Raw genomic sequence first — 21,775 nt, forward strand, 5'->3', positions numbered from 1 at the left:
TGTGAGAGAAGAGGTCAAAGAGACGTTTAAGGAAACCCATTTGAAAGATCTGAAACCACTGAAGCAGAAGCTAAACGTTCCCTAGTCTCTCCTCCTAAGGTGGAGGTGGAGAAGCCACCTAGTTTGCTGCCTTGGAAATGTATGCTGCTGTCTGGTCTCTACTGAGACCATTTTAATGCCCTGCTTTTAATTCTGTGATTAATAACCGAAAAGTACATTCTCAGTCTTACTACATCAACAAATTATCAAAAGACAGTGTCTCTACAGCATTAGTTTGGGAGGGGAAGGGAAGTGACAGATTATCACTTACTTCAGTTCCAGTTTACGCCAACGAATGATCATCTGACTGACTAAATCGAGATGCTTCCTCAGAGAGACAGCTCGACTTGCATTCTCCTCCCAATCCTAATAAAAGCAAAGATAAAATTTACTATGGCCATTATTCAATTTCTTAATCATCTCCCACCCTCTGGAATATCTTAGACTTTTTTTGTCTTTGAGTAAAGACCACCAGACCCCTAAATAACTTTTATGGCAATTTACCAATAGCAATGAGTTTACATCTAGTGTATCAAGCTTCAAGTTGTTTCTGGTTACCTGACAGAACTCCAGAAGAGCCAAGTATAGGCAAACAGCAAAGGATTTGGGGAGCTGAGTCTGAATTCCTATTGTCAGACATGTGACTGCTCCAAAGTGCAGAGCCCTAGTTTGATAATCAGGGAAGCACCAGATACTTCAAAAGCTGTGAGAGGATGGAGGGGGACATGTCCAGGCACTCAGCTAGTTTGGAAGCCTACCTGGAAGCCCTGGCAGAGGGAGGTCCCGGTACCAATGGATATGGCATCCTATCCTTGAGAATAGGGGAGGCAAGTCCCTCACGTGCCCCACAAGGCAACTGTTTTACTTGTAATAATCTGACCCCATGCCAGAAAAACCAGGGAAGCTTATCCCTCTCTCCAAGCCAAAAATATAACTTCTGTCCTCTAACAATAACTTTACTACAAGATAATCTTTTTTCAATTGACTACTAACTAAAATGAGAGAGGGAAAGAGAATTATCTTACCTGTGCCTTTGCGAGAAGGATCTCTAAGCCATTCAGGAACTTTGAGATGGGACTGGAAAGTGGGAAACTACGAATCCTATCCATTACAACCAGCAGCTGCATTAGAAGAAGAAAAAAGATCTAGGCATCTCTGTGGGTATATCAATCACCCAAAGTACTGAAGAGAGGCCTAATGAAATTTTTATGCAAGGTCCCTGCTTTGCACCTGCTACAGCCATGGAGGAAACTTCTAGAATTGTGGATCTAAGAGAAACACTTTATCTGTTGTATTACTCTAGAAAAAACATGGAGTTTGAGAAGATCATTACTTTTTAGATTTGTTTTTTTAGTAATCCCTACAGCCAACATGGGGCTTGAACTCACGACCTAGAGATCAAGAGTCACAAGCTCTTCTGACTGACCAGCAGGTGCCCCCAGATAATCTCTCTTAACCACTCTCTGTTGTAAGAGTTATTAAAAAATTGGCTGAAGACTACAGAGTAAAGTCTCTGTTAAAACTGCTGATAGTGAAAAGGCCAGGCCTTTGCTAATATACATAGGTATCTGAATAAACAGAGCAATATAGCAGTATTTTAACATGTGGACAGCAAACCTGATCAACAAATAAAATTAGTGGAATTTGAAACATCATTTATACAATAGCTATACAAACTGGTATGTCCATCCTGCAGTGAGTAGTGTCCCACTGAAGTGGGGTTCTGTGAATCTTTGTTTATACACTGAAATGTATACATGAATGCCCTTAGAGACGGCAGAGATCATATCCTCAGTGCTCCCTTCCCACCAGCTGCCCTACCTGTTCGAGAGCTGGGTGTTCTGGCCAATCCTGCAGTAGCTGACTAACAGCCTCTGAGAAACACTGAAGCACAGGTTGACAATGCCTTGCTTCTGGGACATTGGGGTGCTGGTAGAAGTCATAGGGCCCATCAGGCTTCACTATTAGATCCGAGGTTGCCTCACCAAACAGAGTGTTATAGGAGAGGCTGCAAGCCAAAAGTTGGCTGCCCAAGAGTTGGTCATTCAGCTCAGCTCCTATGAAGTTAACATCATAGTAAAGTCAGCGAACTCAGTAGACTCAGTAGGTTGAGATACCAAGGTACAAAGATGACAAAAACGTGTTCAGAAATAATGAAGATATTTTAAAGCCATTCATGCCCGGAGCAACATAGGCCTAAAGGACTAGGAGGACCCTAGTATCACAGGAATGTCACCAAAATCTGCCAAGTGTTTGGGATACATAGAGGAACTCAGATATTGCCTACTGTTATCAAGAGATACAGAGTTTGGTTTGATGGATTCTATTTCCTGGTTTTTGTGGCTATCTTGGTAGGCAGAAATGAAATCTAAAGCCTCCTTTCTAATAGCCAAGGAATAACTCACAAGGTCATACAGGGAACTGAATCAAACAATATTCTGTAAGATTAATTTCTGAGTCCCCAGGATGCTCCCAGGAACACATGTTTTGAAAACCACTGAAGCTATTAGAAGCAAATTAGAATATTGAGGAACAAAACCACTCAAACTAAGTCTATATCCTTATTTTTTAAATCCCTTCACTCCAAAGTATTCAGAGGAGAAAAATCCACTATTGCAGAATTTTAAATCAAGTTTTTTGAAGTAGCCTGAGTCTCTTAAGCTAAGGAAACGACCTCAACAAGGAATTCAGTAAAAAACAAGAAGGTAATGACTAACTGCTCCAGAAGTAGTAATCCTATTTATTCATTTGCATTCCCCAAAAGTATAACACAAAAATAAACTGTCATACCCATCAGAGAGTAGAAGTGTGTCACAAGAGATGCCCCAGTTTGATAGCAGGACAGAAACAGGCCAAGGTAATGCTTTGTCTCATGTGGCGGTAGAGGCTGTTGGTACCAGAGGGACCGAGCGAAGTTGAGGCAAAGCTGCTGGTGAATCAACATCACAGCCTGCATTGAGCTCTGGGAGAAGAGGGCAGGGTCTGTGGCTGCTCCCTCTTCTTGCACATCTGAAGTTCCCTTCTTCTCGTCCAGTGTTGGTTCTACTAGAATATCTGCAAAATCCTGTCAATAACATTAGAGCAAATGAACTTCTAAAAATTAAATCGTTTTAACAAAAAAGGAAAGGGCAAAGATGGAGTGTGAACAATCAAGAAAACGAAGTAATGACTTACATAAAGATATGGTAAAAAGATAATCAAACCATTCAAAGGTAACACAGGTGGTATCAAGGGAAATTGTTCCAAAACAAACCCTGTTACCACCACCCAACCTTTTCATGAAGTGGGAACTGCTTTCTGAACTCCCGTTCTTCCTCCTCCTCCTCGCTCAGGGCTGTCCTGGAGTTTCTGCTCCTATATCTGTATAGGCTGCTCTCCTGCTCGGCCTTCTCTTGGGCTATGCGTTCCTGTTCATCCCACTCATTGATAATTTCCTGAAAAGTCACACATTTGAAAGGAAACTTCTTTGCCTTTGCTGAGGTGCTTAAATAAACAAAGCAGAACTTGCTATCTCTTAGTTTCTCATGATAACAGTACCATGGTTCAAAACAAGTAAATGCCAACATCCAAAAAACTCCAGGTAATAGCAAATAAACTCTGTTTTTAAACTGTATCTGCAGCAACCCATTTTCTAAATTCCCCCTTGCTATAGTGCTACATTTTCACAGTGTAAAAACATGCAACAATAGGGCTAATGCCACTGGAACTTCCTGTCAGAAGTTAATGGAGTTCTGTACTAAGGATAAGCTCTGGGTAGGAAATGTGGGGGTTGTGACTCAGACTGGACTTGGCTAACAACTCAAGCAGCTGGACCAGGAGTTCAGGAAACAGAAATGTGGGCCAGGGGCAGGGTGGTTACAGGGCATCAATCAGGCAAAACTGGGCTATGCCTTACCACTTTTTAAATCCCCAGTAACTCTAAGATTTTTAAGTCCCAAAGTTTGGCAAAAACTATAAATTAAGAAAACACTCCGTACTGATGAGAATCAAGGAGATGAGCATCTACCTTTCAGAATGATAGTTTGTACTAAAAACCTAAAGCGGTTAATCTTCATCCCGGCAATTCTGCTTTCTAAAATTTGTTCCCAAAGACCTAGGTATAAGACTATTTATGGTGGTGGCGATGTTTTCTAAGACAGGAAAAAGACCACATAAAAATATAAATGCTCAATGATAAATTAGTTAAGCGTCTTAGAGCATATCTATATAATAGAAAACTAGACAGCTAGTCAATAGGATGTAGGTGAAAAATACCGTAATTATGGAGGAAAATAATCACTTAGTGCTCTCAGGTTTTTTAAAGCAAAGTATAAAACAGAATGGACTTTAGCAGTGGTTTGTAGAACTCTAGCAACTTAAGGACCAGCTTCAGAAGCCACAGAGAGGACAGAATTGTCCTCAATTAAAGTATGTCTTTTATCTATTACATACTGGGAAACTATTCTAAGACTTTTATTTATTTATTTTTTTTTTTTTAAGACTTTTATTTTTAAAAGAGTTCTACTACTAAAAAACAGAAATTTATAAACCACTGGGATGAATGACTTAAATTTATAATGTCACAGACATACAGGTACAGATACATCTACAAACAAACAAGGCTAGAATGGGATGCACCAGAACGTTAAGTTTATATAGCTTAATTTAAGTGGTAAAAAATCTAGTAATTTTTATTTATATTTATTCTTTTAATTGTATAAATTGAGAACAAATTGTTTTTGTTGATAAAAAAACAGAAGTTACTTTCTTAATAAAAGCTGTTACTATCACATGGCCAAAACCACCATAAATAAAGTCTAAAACAAAAAACAGACCAGGGGAAAATATATATAGTGTGTGTCAGAGACAAAGAATTAATATCACTAATTTTTTCTAATCTCTTAATAATTCAGGGACAAAGACCCCCCCAAATGGAAAACTGAATAGGAGTAAGAAACGAAGACACTAGATCCCACTGCCTAATCACATGGTCTCCATCCACATTGCTAATGTCCTGCAGATACCCTGCTTGTGCTGCCAGCGCCCTTCAGGAGGAAGTCGTGGGCTTACCTGGCACACGTGTCTGAAAAGCTGCAGAGCCCTCTGGTCCAGCTCTCCCTTGCACAACACATGGGAGCGCAGGTAAAGAAGTGCATTCATCAGCAGCTGCTCTCGCGTTGGGCAAGGTCTCTGGCCCTTGCCTTCTAGTTCCTTTCCTCCTGAGCGCTTGAGGATCAATTTTCCAAGGCCTCGAAGAACCTCTTCTGACTTCACTGAGCATAAAGTATCTGCATGAGCATAGTAAGTGGGGAAGGCAGGGCCCACCGATGGAAAAGCCAACAAGGATGTGGCCAGGCTACCCAGCCTGTCTGCACAGACTACACTGCCATGGAATGAAGCACAGACTTCAGATGCCACCAGCCTCATCCCATGCTGCAACTGCAAGATGGATGCCTGCAGTGGGGTCACAGAGTCTGGATACAGGGCATACTCCTCAGCCAGCCGCTTCCTGAACTGGTGGTGGGATTGCTGCCAGGAAGCTTCCTCTTTCAGAAGATTCTGGACCACCTGGGCAGACCGAGGTCCATCCATGTGGAGGGCCTGCAGGAGCCGTGTGAGCAGATCCTGAACAGCAGAGGCCTTGGCAATGCTGGTGACATAGTGGTGGATCTCCTGCACCAGTGACTCATAGGCAGGCACCTGGGGTCTGAAGGCCTGCTTCTTTGACAGGCTGCAGATTAAATTCTCCAGATGATCAATTCTTTGGCGAAGTAGTCTAAAGGCAAATTAACACAATATACAAATTCAGTCAGGAGAAAAACAGCGAATCTAGACTGAGCCCTTAGCTAGGAAAACAAAATAAAGACACAGCAGCCCCTAAGGAATAACATGAGGAAAATATTGACTATTATAATGTAAATGAATAATACAAAGAGATCATTCATCACATGCCACACATGGTGCTAAACAACGGAGATGCATATTTCATCAGTCTAATCGCAATTCATCAAAGTAAATGCTATTATTCTCCCCTTACAGACACGGACTCCAAGGCTGAGAGGCAATTAAGTGATCTATTCAAAGTCTAAAGGCAGGGGCAGGACTAAACACAGACCTGCTACACTATATAATGTTTACCAAGAAAACAAACCCACAGAGTGCACATCACCAGACCCAATTTCTGTCATGTTGAAAAAAGTTCTGGTTTCAATGCTCCTGACCCCATGTGAATCCTGCCCCTCCTATCAGAATATTAATTTTTCCTGACTATAACCATGGCTTTAGGGTCTAATTGCTAATGTAGTTCAGAGTATGTATTATCACCTCCAACTGCAATTACATTGCAAAGGCCAACCTCAAAATGTCTTTAAAAAAAAAAAGTCAATAAACCCCCAACACAATCACTCCGCTGTTACCTGATGTGAGGATGAGAGTAACGGATAATGACTTCATCTTCCAAGTCTGTTCCAGTCAGTAGCTGGGACGAGAGCTTTCGGGTCTTCCACTCACACTGCAACTGGTGTAACTAACAGAAAGGAAGAAGCAGGTCTGTTGTGCCCAGCTGTGACCCTGTCCAAGAGGACAATGCCCCAGGGAAAGGTAGAGAAACTGGATAGAAGGAATCTGGGCTCTTGAATGACTCAAGAGCAGGGGTTTCTGCTCCATTAACCTGGACCACTCACCTTAGAGCTATTAGGAAAAGAAACTACCTTATTTACACTGCTGAACTTCTAAGGACTCTGCTATAGCAGCTTAGTCTTTACCAACTCATATACTAGTTCCACATTTTGAAGAAAGAAAATTCTATCACTATCTTTATATATTCAGCTCCTGAGTTTGGTCAGAAGTTCAAATATCAAGGGATACCACATAATCTAAATCTACTTGATCCTTGAGTTTTAGATAACAAACCAAAAGTTCAAAAGCTGAGGAATACCATACCGCATCTGAAGAAGTTATCCAAGTCCAAATATTCGACTTAGTTCAGATAGAGGGAGTACGGATAGGAGAGATACCACTAGTTCTCTGGCAATGCCTCAGATATTCAACTGTCGTGACCTCTGCCTACTGTAGTCTACTGGCAAATACATCAGAAGCTTAGGAAGGACCCCTCCAAATACCTAAGCTTACTCAGAGGAATTCTCAAAGAGGAAAATGCAGTCATTAGAACACACTCCTGGGATATCACAGGGTAGCCTATGCAAAATCATCTCTCTGGTGCTCTAAGCATTCAAAAGGCAATAAAAGGAGTAATATACTAAGTCAGGGATGGAGCCCCATGCTCCAAATTCTCACCCCTCCGTACCTCTTCCTTAGCATACTTGAGCTTGTATTCCCTCTTCACTGCAGGGTCAAAGCGTGCCTGTGGAAGCCATGTCTGAATCTGGAGCAAGCCAAGGCTCACCCAGAGGCTCCCACGATGGGCTGGCTCAGAGAGGTCCTGTTTAATATCCCCTTCCCCAAACAAGTGGCGCAAGGAAGTAAGCAAGAGGCATAGCAACTCTTTGGGCAGAGGCTCCTGTCCAGCCATGTCTCCAAGAGTCTGGCCCACATGCTGGAAGGCTTGTCTGTCCCCGAGCAGCAGCTGTTCGCAGTTCTGCATATACTCCTGCCGCTGGGGTTCAGGGAGCAGCTCTGTCAAACCCGCCAGGTGCCGACACAGCACAAGCCTCTGGAGCTGGGAATCCGTGCGTCTGTAGAGATAAGGAAGCACTTAAGGGCTTGCATTACATCAAACAGCACTCTTTTCTCACAACTATCATTCTTTCAGAAAATGACAAGGTAGATTGCATTACTGCACTAATTCACCACTTAGAGGTGAATTTCTCTGCTCAAGTAACCTTACATGCTTTTCTAAGCTCCGCTCTATCACAATAAGCTTAAAACCGACAGAGGCACTAGCCAACTCCTAATAACTTGTCATGGGCTAAAAACCTGCTGATCCAATCAGAAAATATACTTGTCTTCAGCCATCAAAACTAGCCACTACAGAAACAAGTTATGACTGAGTTCTCTGCTACATGCTCTATAAAAAAGACAGAACTTTACAGTCTACCTGGGAGCAGGGCAGGGGAGGGCAAGAATACCTGAATTCTGTGACTGAAGGCACAGCCATGTTGGTCCAAAGCGCCAGGCTGATGTCCTGGAGCTGCTGGGCTCTTTCAACCCATTCTCCCAGGATGACATGTGAGGAGGACAGGATAGGGAGGCCACTCACATCCCAAGGACTTGCTCTGCAGCTGCTGGTCAAGACTTCAAAACAGCACTTGGAGAATATGGCTCTACTGAGACTGCTGGGGCCCTGATGGACAGAGAGGAGTCATGTATCTTTTAGAAATTAAAAGGATTTGGGATCCCTGGGTGGCTCAGCGGTTTAGCCCCACCTTCAGCCCAAGGCATGATCCCAGAGACCCGGGATCAGGATCGAGTCCCACGACAGGCTCCCTGTATGGAGCCTGTTTCTCCCTCTGCCTGTGTCACTGCCTCTTTCTCTCTGTCTCTCATGAATAAATAAATAAAATCTTAAAAAAAAAAAAAAAAGAAATTAAAAGGATTTTAACAAGCAGCACTGAGCACTTCAGAGGAAGAAAGGGAGTAAAAAAAAAAAGGAGGTTCAAGTTGCTAGAACCAGGTAAACGTCAACCAGAGTGCAGAATGGTGTCAGGTGTTAGGCTTTTTTTTTTTTTTTTAAGGTGTTAGGCTTTAAAGAAACAGACTCCATTCTCAAAGAATGAGGAACAACTGGTGCTTTACTAATGCAAGAAAATCCCTCCAACCTGGGCATCAAGAAGACCATTCTTGCAGTAGAGCTAGAAGATAAACGTTAAGAGCCAGGGACAAAGTTTGTCAAACCTGTGCTCCTTGGACTGTTCATCTGGGACACAGTAATAGCTATCTACAGCAAAGGATTAAGTGGTTAAATACATACGATGGGAAACACTGTATATACTCTGTAACTCTCGGGAATTCACAAGATTTCTCACTGAAGGCTTTCAGAAATATTCTACAATAAGGAAATCAATTTTGAAGGATGCCTGGCTGGGCCTAGTCAGAAGAATATGCCATTCTTGATTTCAGGGTCATGAATTGGAGCCCCATGAAGGGTACAGAGGTAATGAAAAAAAAATTTTTAATTAATTTAAAAGATAATTTTGATAGAGCAAGAGAACAGAAGAGTCCCAAACCAATCCATGAACATCTGTGGGAATAAGGTATGATAAAGGTGGCATTTCAAATGAGTGGAAAGGATAAATTAATCAAATGTGGTGTTATTATACTGTTTTTAGATATACTGTTTGTGTAAAATATTTAGATACCTACCTCACAAAATAAGATATCCAGATATAACTAATGATTTAAATATAAAACAAAAATATACAAAAAATGTTAGGCAAATGGTTTTCACCTCTAGGGAAAGGGAAGGAAGACTATTTTTATTTTTTAAAAATTTTATTTATTTATTCACGAGAGGCACAGAGAGAGAGAGGCAGAGACACAGGCAGAGGGAGAAGCAGGCCCCATGAAGGGAGCCTGATGCAGGTCTTGATCCTAGGTCTCCAGGATCACGCCCCATGCCGAAGGTGGCACTAAACCGCTGAGACACCAGGGCTGCCCCAGAAGACATTTTTTTAAAAGCATGACATCAAAGCCAGAAAATAGAAAGGGGCTAGAATATTTGAAAAGAAAACATTATAAAACCTGAGAGAGATGGGATGCCTGGGTGGCTCAGCAGTTGAGTGCCTGCCTTCGGCCCAGGGCGTGATCCTGGAGTCCCAGGATCGAGTCCCACATTGTGCTCCCTGCATGGAGCCTACTTCTCCATCTGCCTGTGTGTCTCTCTCTTTCTCTCCCCGTGTCTCTCGTGAATAAATAAATAAATAACATCTTTAAAAAAAAAAACCTGAGAGACAAGAGAACACTAGAAATATATTTCTAACCATATGGTGGGTAAAGGTTTAATACCTATAATTTTTATAAAGAGATCTTCAATATGAAAATGATGACTTCATTTTTTAACAAAATGAGCAGTAAACATGACTGAAAAATACATGAAGGAAATATACATACATATAAAGATGTTTAATCTAAAAAAATAATCATGAGAACAAATTCAAACAAGATTTTTTAAACTGATTATTAATAATTTAAAATGCTGGTAACACCTAGTGTGTCAAAAATGTAAATAAATAGGGGATCCCTGGGTGGCGCAGCGGTTTGGCGCCTGCCTTTGGCCCAGGGCGCGATCCTGGAGACCCGGGATCGAGCCCCACATCGGGCTCCCGGTGCATGGAGCCTGCTTCTCCCTCTGCCAGTGTCTCTGCCTCTCTCTCTCTCTCTCTCTGTCTATCATAAATAAATAAATATATCTTTAAAAAAAAATGTAAATAAATAGATTACATAATAAGTGAAATTGTGCTCTAGTCCTAAGTCTTCCTGTGATTATCCTGGGCTTTGTGACCTCCTCCTTTACCAGCTCCTAGCATGTTTGAAAAAGTAAAAAATACACCCTGTTGATAGCAGCATTATCAATAATAGACAAATTATGGAAACAGCCCAAATGTCCATCAACTGGTAAATGGATAAAATTTACACACTGGAATATTACTTAGCCATAAAAAAAAAAAATGCAATATTGCCATTTGCAACAACATGGACAGAGCCAGAGAATACTTTGCTAAGTGAAATAAGTTAGTCAGAGAAAGACAAATATCATATGGTTTCACTCATATGTGTAATTTAAGAAACAAAACAAATGATGATGGGGGGAGAGCGGGGAGAGGCAAACAAAGAAACAGACTCTTAACATAGGAAACAAAATGACAGTTATTACAGGGGAAGGGGCCTGGAGATGGGTGTTAAGGAGGGCACTTGTGATGAGTACCAGGTAACTAAATTCTACACCTGAAATTAGTGTTACTCTGTATGTTAACTGGAACTTAAATAAAAACTAGGTGGGGAGGTGTATGTGTGTGTGTGTGTGTGTGTGTGTGTGTGTGTGTGTGTGAAAAACAAAAACCACTGCTAAAAACCACCTGCCCAGACATTCTGAGAATAGCCATAAATTTCTTTAACTGTACAGACATTCTAACCAAGGAATAAATTCTAGTTTTTATTATAGGAAAGGGAGAAATAAAGGCAAAAAACCTCTACATTTATGAATAAGTGATTAAATAAATTCCAGCACATTAGAACAATGGCATACCTTACAAAGTATAAGCTGGAATGACATGTTTCCATGACATACAAACAAAGAAAGCGATCTTATTTTTATGTATATTTAATACAAAATATATGTGAATAAGATACAGAGCAAATAATACTTATTGCTACAGAAATCTATATATAGATGTAAAGTTGATCCTCGATCAACACAGGGGTTAGGAATGCCAATCCCCCACCCCCACCCCACCACATACATAAAAGAAAAACCCATGTATTTAATGGTTAACTACCCAAAACCCTAACTATGTACAATACTGTAGAAAAAGACACACAGGCCTTCTGATCTCCAACCAAAGTTGGCAAAGTTGGACCCTAGAGTGCTATCTGCTACTTGCTACTATACCCAAGAATGCAGAATCTCCTTCCACATAGAGTCCAGAGAAAGACAAAGAACCAGGGAAGGCAGAGCACCTTTACTCACCTTTTCTGGCCACTTGCTCCACCTGGCCCCTATTCCAAGTTCTAACACCGTTCCTGCTTACAGAAAATGGTGGCAAGCAGTGAGCCAGCTGCCACTATCCCTGTGGTATTAATTTCCTGCCTCAGACTTTCAGTACCATGGATAACAACTCCTCCCCGCAGTCCCCTCCGTCACCAAGAATCCTGTTTAGTGCTCATCCTACCCCCTGGTTCTCCTAGACTTCTTACTTCAGGGAGGAGGCAGGTTATCATTCTGTTGTCCTTGGCCAACTCTGGCCAGTGATAGGTCCTACCACTGTAGTGAGAATTCACCCCCCAAGCCCGTCAGTTCCTTTGTACCTCTTTCACCATTCAATACCTCAATAACCAAGTCTTGCACAGGTAGTAGGATAAGGAGTGCCAGAATAAGATGATGGCCCTTTTGTTCCAGCCTTCCCTGTATCTTCCCTCTAACTTCCCTTTGCTTCTAGGCATTTGGCAACTTCTACCTTACTTTTCAGTCACAAATAAAATACATATTTATTGGAAAACATCCATGTGTAAGTGACCCCGTTCAATTCAAACCTTGTGTTGTTCAAGGGTCAACTGTATATACACACACATATACACACATATATTTGTATAAATGTGACTAGAAAGAATATTTTATTTAGAGAATAAAGTGAAGACTATTATTTTAGAGAGAACATGAGCAGGGGGGAGCTTAGAGGGGGAGAGGGGAGAAGAATCCCCAAGCAGACTCTGAGCTGAGTATAGGGCCCAATGCAGGGCTCAATCTCATGACCCTGAGATTATGACCTGAGCTGAAAACAAGAGTCAGATGCTCAAACAACTGAACCACTGAAGCACTCAGGTACCCTGAGCGAAGACATTTAACTTTATTTACTTTAATTCAGAATTTTTGAAATAATTTAAGATAGAGTATCTTTTTTGAAGGTTTATTTATTAACATCCTGCAGAAAATAAAGTATTAGAGAATTACTTATTTAGGTGTTCCTCTGTCCTTGGAATAAATATTTATTGCTAGATCAAAAAAATTTTCCACCATCAAACATCTTCATGATTTTATGCCAACAAACCTTCAATGTGGAGTCCAGAAGGGACCTAGGCATCTCCCTCTGCTGTATATCAGGCAGAGGGCTCCACGTTAGCCAGTACTCTGGATTTGTAGTCACAGTACTGCTCCAAAAAGACCCAAACATGGAATTAAATAAGTCAGACCACAACGAAGTAATTTCTTCGGTAGACACCTAGAGATAAATAGATAAGAGGATATCTGAAAAAAATTCCATAAACCGAGTTATGAGGTTTCTGTCTTATAACTCATCTAAAATTAACATGGGTCTAAAGGTGTTAATTCTAATGTCCCTGATTTTCTGCCACCCTGGTCATCTTGGTTAAGCCACTTATTAATGATAATTTTATAAAACTGAGATCTGCTTTTATGAGGTACAGGAGGAAAAAAAAAAGAGGTACAGGAGGAAATATAAGTGAATCACATGAATATAATATCAGCAAAACAGATAAATGAATAGAGCATCATAAAAAAATTAAGGTTGTACTAATGAAGTTATATTAACTGTAGTTTACCACTACTCACATTCAATTCTTGGGGGAAAGATTAAAAACACCCACTATGTTTTTGCACAAACAATAAAAATAAGCAAATATTTTAGCCTCATTTAACTGGAAACCAAATAGAATGATTCTAGGAAGAGCTGGGAAATACACAGATAATTACTGCAAAAAAACACTCAAAATTCTCCCCCTCTGAAAGTTAATTCAAGTAAGATTGGAGTTTTGGACATAAATAAACCATTCTGCAACCAGTCTGTCACAATAAGTCTAACTGGGTCATAGTATAGAGGTTTATTTCCCTTTTGATTTTGGTTTTTACCTTCTGATGGTGCAGTAAGGACCAAAGGTCTCGAAGCTCTTGCGGAGCAACTGGTGTGTGCTTAAGACAAAATGTGATGTGATGACTTATCTCCTCATCTATCTGGGGTTGCTGATTTTTGCTGGATCTGTTCCACAAATAAAGAGGAAGAAAGGATGGGCTGTTGGCTATCAATAAAGTGCTAAAAATCTATTATGTATGGGAAGATGGAACACACAGAACTTATAGTGCATCTATTAAAAAACAGATAAGCAATTCTATTGGAATAATACCCAGTAACTTGTAGAGGTGGAATCAAAATAGGCAAAGAATCAGTGGCAACTGACTTCTCTTGTTGTCTTTCAGTAACTAGTCCCCTTTAAGTCTGTACTTTGTTTCACATTAGGATACAGAGAATAATCAAACAAGAAAAAAAAGTCCCCCAGAGGAAAATGGCTTACCTTCTTAAACAGGCCTGTGTCATAAAATTAGCTACCACTTTGTACTGCCAAAGCATAGCCAGGTACTCCATTGCAGGCCACAACTGAACACTCCTGGTAAGCTGGATTAAGGAGGTAAAGTCTGGTTGGAACACGGAGGAAGCTTCATTGTGCTTTTTCTCCAGAAAACCAAATGAAATTCCTTTGGCTTTTAGTTCTAAACAATGAGCATTCACAAGATTCTTCAACTCATCTGGACAAAAAGACACATGCAACATTATAGCATAGTGATAAACAGAACAGGCTTAGATTCCCAACTAATCATGTGACTGTGAGCTTAAACTGAGCTTGAGTTTTGTACTTGTAAAATGATGTTATTAATACCTGCACAATTCCGATGAGAGAATTACATAATATATGTAAAGTTCATCTCTATGCCTGGCACTTATTTAATTGTAGTTATAGCATACAAAAAGAGGAAAGAAAAAAGAAAGTGAAACAGAGTAAAAAGAAAATCTAAGGGAAAAACTTAAAACGTATTGGCTACTGGGCAAGAGATACTACTGGAACACCTGTCAGTAGGTTAAACTCCAGAGTATATTACCTGGATTGGCATCTTCCAGAATATTAGCTCTGAGGACCAATCCCCAGGCCTGCAAGAGACGTTTTTTAAAAGTCCATTCAGAAGCAACCACTTGGAGACGATTAATGTCTTCCCACCATCCACTTTCCCCAAGGGCAGGCATCCGCTCCCTTATGGCAAGCGCTTTGTTAAGGATTTTCAACTGAGAAAAACATTCCACCACCAGCTTGTTCTGAAACAACAAAACCCAGGAGAACCTACTTATAGAGGAGAAATGAGATTCTTTTGAGCAGTCTGTTCACATCTAAGAAAACATTTTAAATATTTCCACAGTGCTTCTAGAAAACATACAGTTTGTTTACCCCTGCTGCTCTCAGATTTTACAGTAATAAAGTTAAAACACCACCCAGACTAATACTGTCAACAATAAGCAAGATGTTAACACTTAACAAATCAGTTAATCGTATTCAGTGAACACTTAGAAGTTAAACATTTAGGCAAGGATAAGTCTAGTTGAATGGCAGGCCTCATGCTCCAGGCGAACTTCAGAAGAGGTCAGATCTTTGTGTTTACTACATGTTTCTTAATTATACCTTAAAAGGAAATGGTCGTCCCAGGAACTTCTGCAACTTCTTTATACCAGTGAAGCCACCAGTCGGGCTCCCCAAGCAATTCTGAATATGTTCTGAGACCGTCTGAACCTCTTTGTAGTATCTTTAAAGGGGAAAAGAGCAGAGGGAAGTAAGGAAAGGCGGAAATGCTGGATAGTAGAGACATAGTAGAGATATCATTTACATTTGATTTACATTCACCAATAGGCCAACGGAATAAACCAAAGTAAAGCAAGAAGAAAAGTTTCAACTCCAAACCCTTTTCTCTTTATTATCATAGATGTACATACTGACATCATTACTCTAAGTATGACTCTTACTTGTCTTCATGGTTCATTAGGAGGTGGGGGATTTGACGGACCAAATGTTTTAAAACCCAGTGCCAGTGCAGGGCAAGCAGGGCCAAGCCCGGGGTATCCACTTTTACTGTGTCAGCCACAGTCCAAAACCGGTCCCGCCACCGCACAGAATCCAAGATCTAAAAACAAAGTAAACCAAATTACAAACATTTCTCAGTAAAAGACACAAGAAACATATTTCAATTGATGATGACTAAGAAGGCTTAAGTGGATTAAAAAATAAATTAAAATTCCACTGTTCTTCAAGAGGTGAATGGATTGTAGTACATACATTTGATGGAATATTACTTGGCAATAAAAAAAGGAATGAACTGATACGAAACAATCTGGATGCATCGCAAAATAACTGTTTTGAGTGTAAGAAGCCAGACAGAAAAGTATAATGCATGACTCCATTTATATAAAATTCTAGAAAACACAACTGATCTATAGGAACCAAAAGCACATTAATGGATGTTCGGGTGGGGGGAAGGGAGAGAAAGGGAATACAAAAGAACATGAAGGAAGGCTTGAGGTTATTAGGTATGTTCACTATTATGGAATGGCTTCATAGACATATACATGTCAAAACATAAAATTCTACACTTCAAATATATGCTACTTATTATGCTAGTTATATACCCATAAAGTTCTAGAATATGTATATATATATATTTAAAACTGTTAAGAAATATTAAATTTCTCAAGTAATATTGGGCATATAATAACACTGTAGTTCATTTCACCCCTAAGAATCTGAAATATTTCTCTTAGCACAAAAATAAAAACATGAAGTACATTTCCTCACCTTAATGACAATGGCATCAGACACAACCCCCTGAGAGGACTGTACCCAGAGCAGGATTAGTGCATCACAAAGTTCAAAAAAAGCAGCAAGGTTGACCACAATTTCATGGGGCAGGCTGTGATAGCTCTCTGGATCTTAGAGTTGACATAAATAAGAACATTTGATCAGATTTAAATTAAACCCTGGATATTATCAAAATCAACTGTAACATGCAACTTAACTGCATCTTTAGTACAAAGGTCAATTTTGAAAGGTCAAAATTGAAAGTAAATTCTTAGCCTACTATTAAACTTAGCAAATCAGGTATGCATATCTATAGAAGTTCTTAATGTCTTAATGAAAAATGAAAATTTTAGAGCAATAATGCAGATTTTATAGAAGTACTTGTTTAAATACAAAACAAATCGAAGTGTATGTATGTTTGAAAGAATAGACAGCACAGAGGAGAAGATACAAATGAATGTACTATTAACAATAACTCCTTCAAAGACAGACTTCTATTTTTATGCTTCAATATAGTCCAAATTTTCTCTGACGATCACAGATATATTTTCAATTTAAAAAATAAAGGAAGAATGAAGAAAGAACCTATAGCCAAATAGTTAGGAGCATGAACATTTTGAGCCAACAGATCTAGATTTCAAATTCTAGCTCTATTACTTGCTAGAGATATGACCATGAGCATCTCTATACATCCTTCTCCTCTTTCACAGCATAGGACCTACACCATGCAAGGTTGCTATAAAAAGTTAAGTGAAATCAAGAACATGTAACAAAGCAGTTGGTCATTATTACTGAATAAATTAGGCCACCAAATCAAAAAGAATCAGAAAACGGCAGCAGCTGCTGAAGGTCTCTTACCTTTAGAGACATTCTGTGATCAGATGCATAACTCAAGAATACAAAAGGTTAAACTTCTTACCTTTATGGAATTCAAAGGACATTCTCAAAACACTATTTCTTAGCTTTTTGCCACCAATGGAAACCAAATTTGCTTCAGTAAAAATCCGTTTTTCCCGGTCAAGATATAGGATTGTCCTGAAATGAGATCAATAATATAACAAATATTATCAGTTATTGGTGTATACTACTTGGCAATCACATCCTCTAACTGCTAAAATCTTGAGAATGCTTGGAACATCAATCTCCTTCAACCTGTCATTCACTTCCAACCCCTGCAAATTCTGGATTGAAGAGATGGAGGTGAAAAGTGATGATGACTGAGTTGGGGGTAGGGGTGAAAATGGGGAGGACAGATGGCTGGGAAAACCTGCATTTAGGTAAACTGCCAGGCTTTACTGTGACCTGACAAACGGCACTATCAACTCTTAAGAGCAGCCAAAATAAAATTAATCTCCAGTGTTAGAAGTTAGCTGGGGAGGCAGAATGGGGAAGCTACTAGGAGGGGGAGACAAGAGGGCCTTTGAAGTGCTACTTCATACCACATGCATGAGTTCATTTTGTGAAAATCCATCGAAACCAAATATACTCATTATTAAGTGTACTTTTCTATAATGTACATTATACCTCAATTACAAAATTAGTTTTAAAAATGTATTACATTGCTTTCATGAAGATGGCACCAAAGGCAAAGAAGGAAACCCGTGCCCCTCCCAAAGCCAAAGCCAAAGCAAAGGCTTTGAAAGCGGTGCTGAAAAGCATGGACAGTCACAAAAAAATAGAAGATCCACATGTCACCTACATTCCAATGACCCAAGACCCTGCGTCACAGAAGGCAGCCCAAATATCCTCAATGAGTGCCCCCAGGAGAAACACACCTGATCACTATGCCATCATCAAGTTCCCCCTGACTCCTGAGTCAGCCATGAAGAAAACAGAAGGCAACAACACACTTGTGTTCACTGTGGATGTTAAGGCCAATAAGCACCAGATCAAACAGGCTGTGAAGAATCTCTATGACACTGATGTGGCCAAGGTAAACACCTTAATCAGGCTTGATGGAGAGAAGAAAGCATATGTTCGACTGCCTCCTGACTATGATGCTTTGGATGTTGCCAACAAAATTGGGATCATCTAAACTGAGTCCAGCCAGCTATAAATAAATATAAATTTTTTCACTATATTAAAAAAAAAGTATTACATTACACTGATAGTCAATTAAAAAAATAATGCTGGCCATTGTATTAAATGTGAGGAAAGACCAGCCTATGAAACAATTAGATAAATTTGTATGTTGAGTGTGTAGGTGAACGTACAGGTGCTACATATTTCTCCAACATGGGAAGTGATGTGTAAGGCTGAGGAAAGGACCTGTGAAAGAATGAGCAGGTGAAAATGGGAGGAGCTGCTGCAAATCATGAATAGAAAACAATGGAAACATGACTATCCTATGATAAAGGATTAATTGCAAAATAAAGACAACATTAACGTTAAGCTGATATATCTCTAAAAGCATCCTATTAAATTATTAAAAACTTGCAAAATTTACAGGTATTTTGACACCAGAGCCAGAATTACTTGAATGAGCAGAGAGCATAAAGGAGAAGCAGCAATGAAGGAAATCCCACCTAATATCCACCACTTCTCGGGTTCAGAAGATTAAACACATGTAAGCTAAACTTGACAGAGTTTAGAAAAGGTATAATCTGTAAAGCTATATTGTACAATGAGGTAAACAGTGCTCAGAATATCAGGCTTCACCTACTTGTTCGCAACAGACTCTAAAAGGGCAAAGAGCTGCTCAGGCTGGTCTGTTTGTGGATCAAAGTCCATTGAATTTCTAATGATGTCCAAAGCCTGCATATTCCATCGGGGATCCAAAAGAATCACAAATTCATCTGGTGAAAATATAAAACAAAAAGTAGAATTTTGGAGTTAAACTCTTTGCCTAGAAAACTTCAATTGAAGATTTTTACTATCTTAATTTGATCATATTCAGTTCTGATGGGGAAGGGACAGAATAGGAAAATTGCTAGTTTCAGCCCACAGCATTAGAAAAGTAAAATCCAACTGCTTTTACACTTTCCTTTCTAAATGCAAAATTTCTACTAGTCCTGAAAATTCATTCCACTGCAGGATATAAAGTAATACAGTCACTTGCTCCAAAAACAATTCATGAGCTTAATGACCCAATCTGCTGTCATTAACTTCAAAAAACTAGCTTACGTGGTGGGAAAATGAATAAATATGTCTCATTATTTGATTTCAATACGGAAATCAATTCAAGGAGCACTTGGGTGGCATAGTTCAGTGTCCAACTCTTATTTCAGCTCAGGTCCTGATCTCAGGGTCATGGGACCTGTGTCAGATCCTGTGCATGCATGGAGTCAGCCTGAGAGTCCTCTCCCTCTACTTCTCCCCCTCTTCTTTGAACTTGCAAGCACAGATGCACTCTCTCTCAAAAATAAATAAATCTTTAAAATACATACACACACAAAAAAAACCCTCAAGATTATTTTATTATTTAAAAAAGCCCTTTCTTTATAATCGAGAATGTGGCATCTGCTGCTTCTTCGGCTTAAACTTGGCACCTCTTCTGTAAGGCAGCAGTGATCAGATCTGACTTTTCTCCAGAGGCTGTGAGAACTCAAAAAAGGGAGGCAAAACAAAACAAAGGTAACATAAACTTCAAAGCGGCTGGGTAGGTCAGTGGAGCACTTCAAATCTTAAAGGTATCTACCATCTGAAGAGGGTACCTGCACCCCAGTGTTCATAGGAGCAATGTCCCCTATGGCCAAACTAGGAAAGAGCCCAGATGTCCATCGACAGATGAATGTATCGGATAAAGAAGATGTGGTATATAGATGTATACAATGGAATACTACTCAGCCACCAAATAAAGAGAAATCTTGCCACTTGCAATGATATGGATGGAGCTAGAGGGTATTATGCTAAGTGAAATAAGTCAATCAGAGAAAGACATATGATCTCACTGATATGTGGAATTTAAGAAACGAAACAGAGGATCATAGGGAAAGAAAGGAAAAAATAAAACAAGAGAGGGAGACAAACCATTAAGAGACTCTTAATCACAGGAAACAAACTGAGGGTTTCTGGAGAAGAGGAGGAAGGGGGAGGGAATAACTGGCTGATGGACATTAAAGAGGGCATAGGACATAATGAGCACTGGGTATTATAGAAGAATCACTGACTTCTACTTCTGAAACTAATAATAAAGCAATTTAAATTCAATTAACATATAAAAACTTTAAAAATAAATAATAGTAAATAAAGGTTATCTACTATACAGTAGACTAACAAATGCCTACTGTGAACAGCAAAGTACATGGAGGGAACTCACATTCCAAAGTCCAGTAAGACTACATGATCCAAAGCTATACACTTGAAAAGGAAGATGAAGGCATACCTACTATGTTCCAACAGTGGGCAAATGATACCTGCTAAAAAGGGAAACTGCTACTCTAGTCTAGAACTATTCCCAAAGACCAAAATTCTTTCATACTTGGGAAAGCATGATTTAGTTCAGCCACAACATGACCAGTACAGGAGTTTTCCCTATTATTTGATTTCTTCCCAAACGTTTACCTGTTACCTTTAGTGTACAAAAGACAACTGGTGTAGCACAAAAGCATCATGCATGTTTTCTTCTAAACCAAATGGCAATGGTATGTTTTGATCAATATCAAATGAAGATAGGGATGGGAAATTAAAAACCTGGTTCTGTGAACATGTCCCTAATTTCTTCATTATGCTTATGAACATAATGCTTATGTTCAACCAACTTCATATTATTCTCTTCAAGTAAAAGAATCTTACTCTAATTAAAAATAAATTCTGGGGGCTCCCAGGTGGCTAGGTCAGTAAAGTGTTTGACTTCCACTCCGCACATGGTCCCAGGATCAAGCCCCAAGTCAGGCTCCCCACTCAGTGGGGACTCTGCTTCTCCCTCTGTCTTTGCCCCTCTCCCCACCTGTCCTCTGTCTCAAATAGTCTTTTTAAGAAATAAAAATAAAAAAGTTCTGAGTGCCTCATTTGGTTTTTGTTTTTAAGATTTTATTTACTTCTTCATGAGAGACAGAGAGAGAGAGAGAATGACAGAGACATAGGCAGAGAAGCAGGCTCCACGCAGGGATCCCGATGCGCAACTTGATCCCGGGACCCAGGATCATGCCCTGGGCCAAAGGCAGATGCTCAACAGCTGAGTCACCCAGGTGTCCCTGAATGCCTCATTTGATTAGATACCTTGAATGGCTATTTATTTTATCATTATGGTTTTGTAACTTTATATTTAAGGCTTTAAAAAGTTTATTAAGGTTTTGTACCTTCTGAAGTAATTCACACTATATACCCATAGCTTAAAACCCTTTCTGTTAACAACACTAATAAGTAACAGAATGCTTTGAGTGGAAGGGACCCAGAAAAATGAATAGAATTCCCCTATTATTCAAACATAGGCAGTAAGTATGAATGATGGTTTCCAAATGAAGCCAGTTTGTGGCTGAGTTGGGAACACAGACCAGTCTTCCAACTCCCATTT

General features: G+C 39.7%; 1 protein-coding gene across 4 annotated transcripts in view; it reads right to left on the reverse strand.

The window, feature by feature from the left end:
- The window catches only part of MDN1 (midasin AAA ATPase 1), a 166,613-nt gene that overhangs the window by 40,389 nt on the left and 104,449 nt on the right, over nt 1–21,775 (reverse strand). For 3 of the 4 annotated variants that reach the window (XR_011997104.1, XM_072737331.1, XM_072737313.1), the window contains exons 51-68: nt 18,983–19,115; nt 17,240–17,355; nt 16,318–16,451; nt 15,492–15,649; nt 15,154–15,274; nt 14,582–14,792; nt 13,999–14,230; nt 13,559–13,685; nt 12,741–12,911; nt 8,106–8,320; nt 7,325–7,712; nt 6,435–6,544; nt 5,089–5,794; nt 3,312–3,473; nt 2,830–3,103; nt 1,861–2,096; nt 1,065–1,160; nt 311–405 (exon numbers count right to left, since the gene is read on the reverse strand). Coding sequence is in view for 3 of the 4 variants with exons in the window: in XM_072737331.1 (XP_072593432.1) it covers nt 311–405; nt 1,065–1,160; nt 1,861–2,096; nt 2,830–3,103; nt 3,312–3,473; nt 5,089–5,794; nt 6,435–6,544; nt 7,325–7,712; nt 8,106–8,320; nt 12,741–12,911; nt 13,559–13,685; nt 13,999–14,230; nt 14,582–14,792; nt 15,154–15,274; nt 15,492–15,649; nt 16,318–16,451; nt 17,240–17,355; nt 18,983–19,115 (3,685 nt within the window). In the remaining variant the exon portion in view is untranslated. The remainder of the gene's footprint in view (nt 1–310; nt 406–1,064; nt 1,161–1,860; nt 2,097–2,829; nt 3,104–3,311; nt 3,474–5,088; nt 5,795–6,434; nt 6,545–7,324; nt 7,713–8,105; nt 8,321–12,740; nt 12,912–13,558; nt 13,686–13,998; nt 14,231–14,581; nt 14,793–15,153; nt 15,275–15,491; nt 15,650–16,317; nt 16,452–17,239; nt 17,356–18,982; nt 19,116–21,775) is intronic. The other variant, XM_072737323.1, reaches the window with a different exon arrangement.

This window comes from Vulpes vulpes, chromosome 1, assembly GCF_048418805.1.
Source record: "Vulpes vulpes isolate BD-2025 chromosome 1, VulVul3, whole genome shotgun sequence".
Taxonomy (NCBI): Eukaryota; Metazoa; Chordata; class Mammalia; order Carnivora; family Canidae; genus Vulpes; species Vulpes vulpes.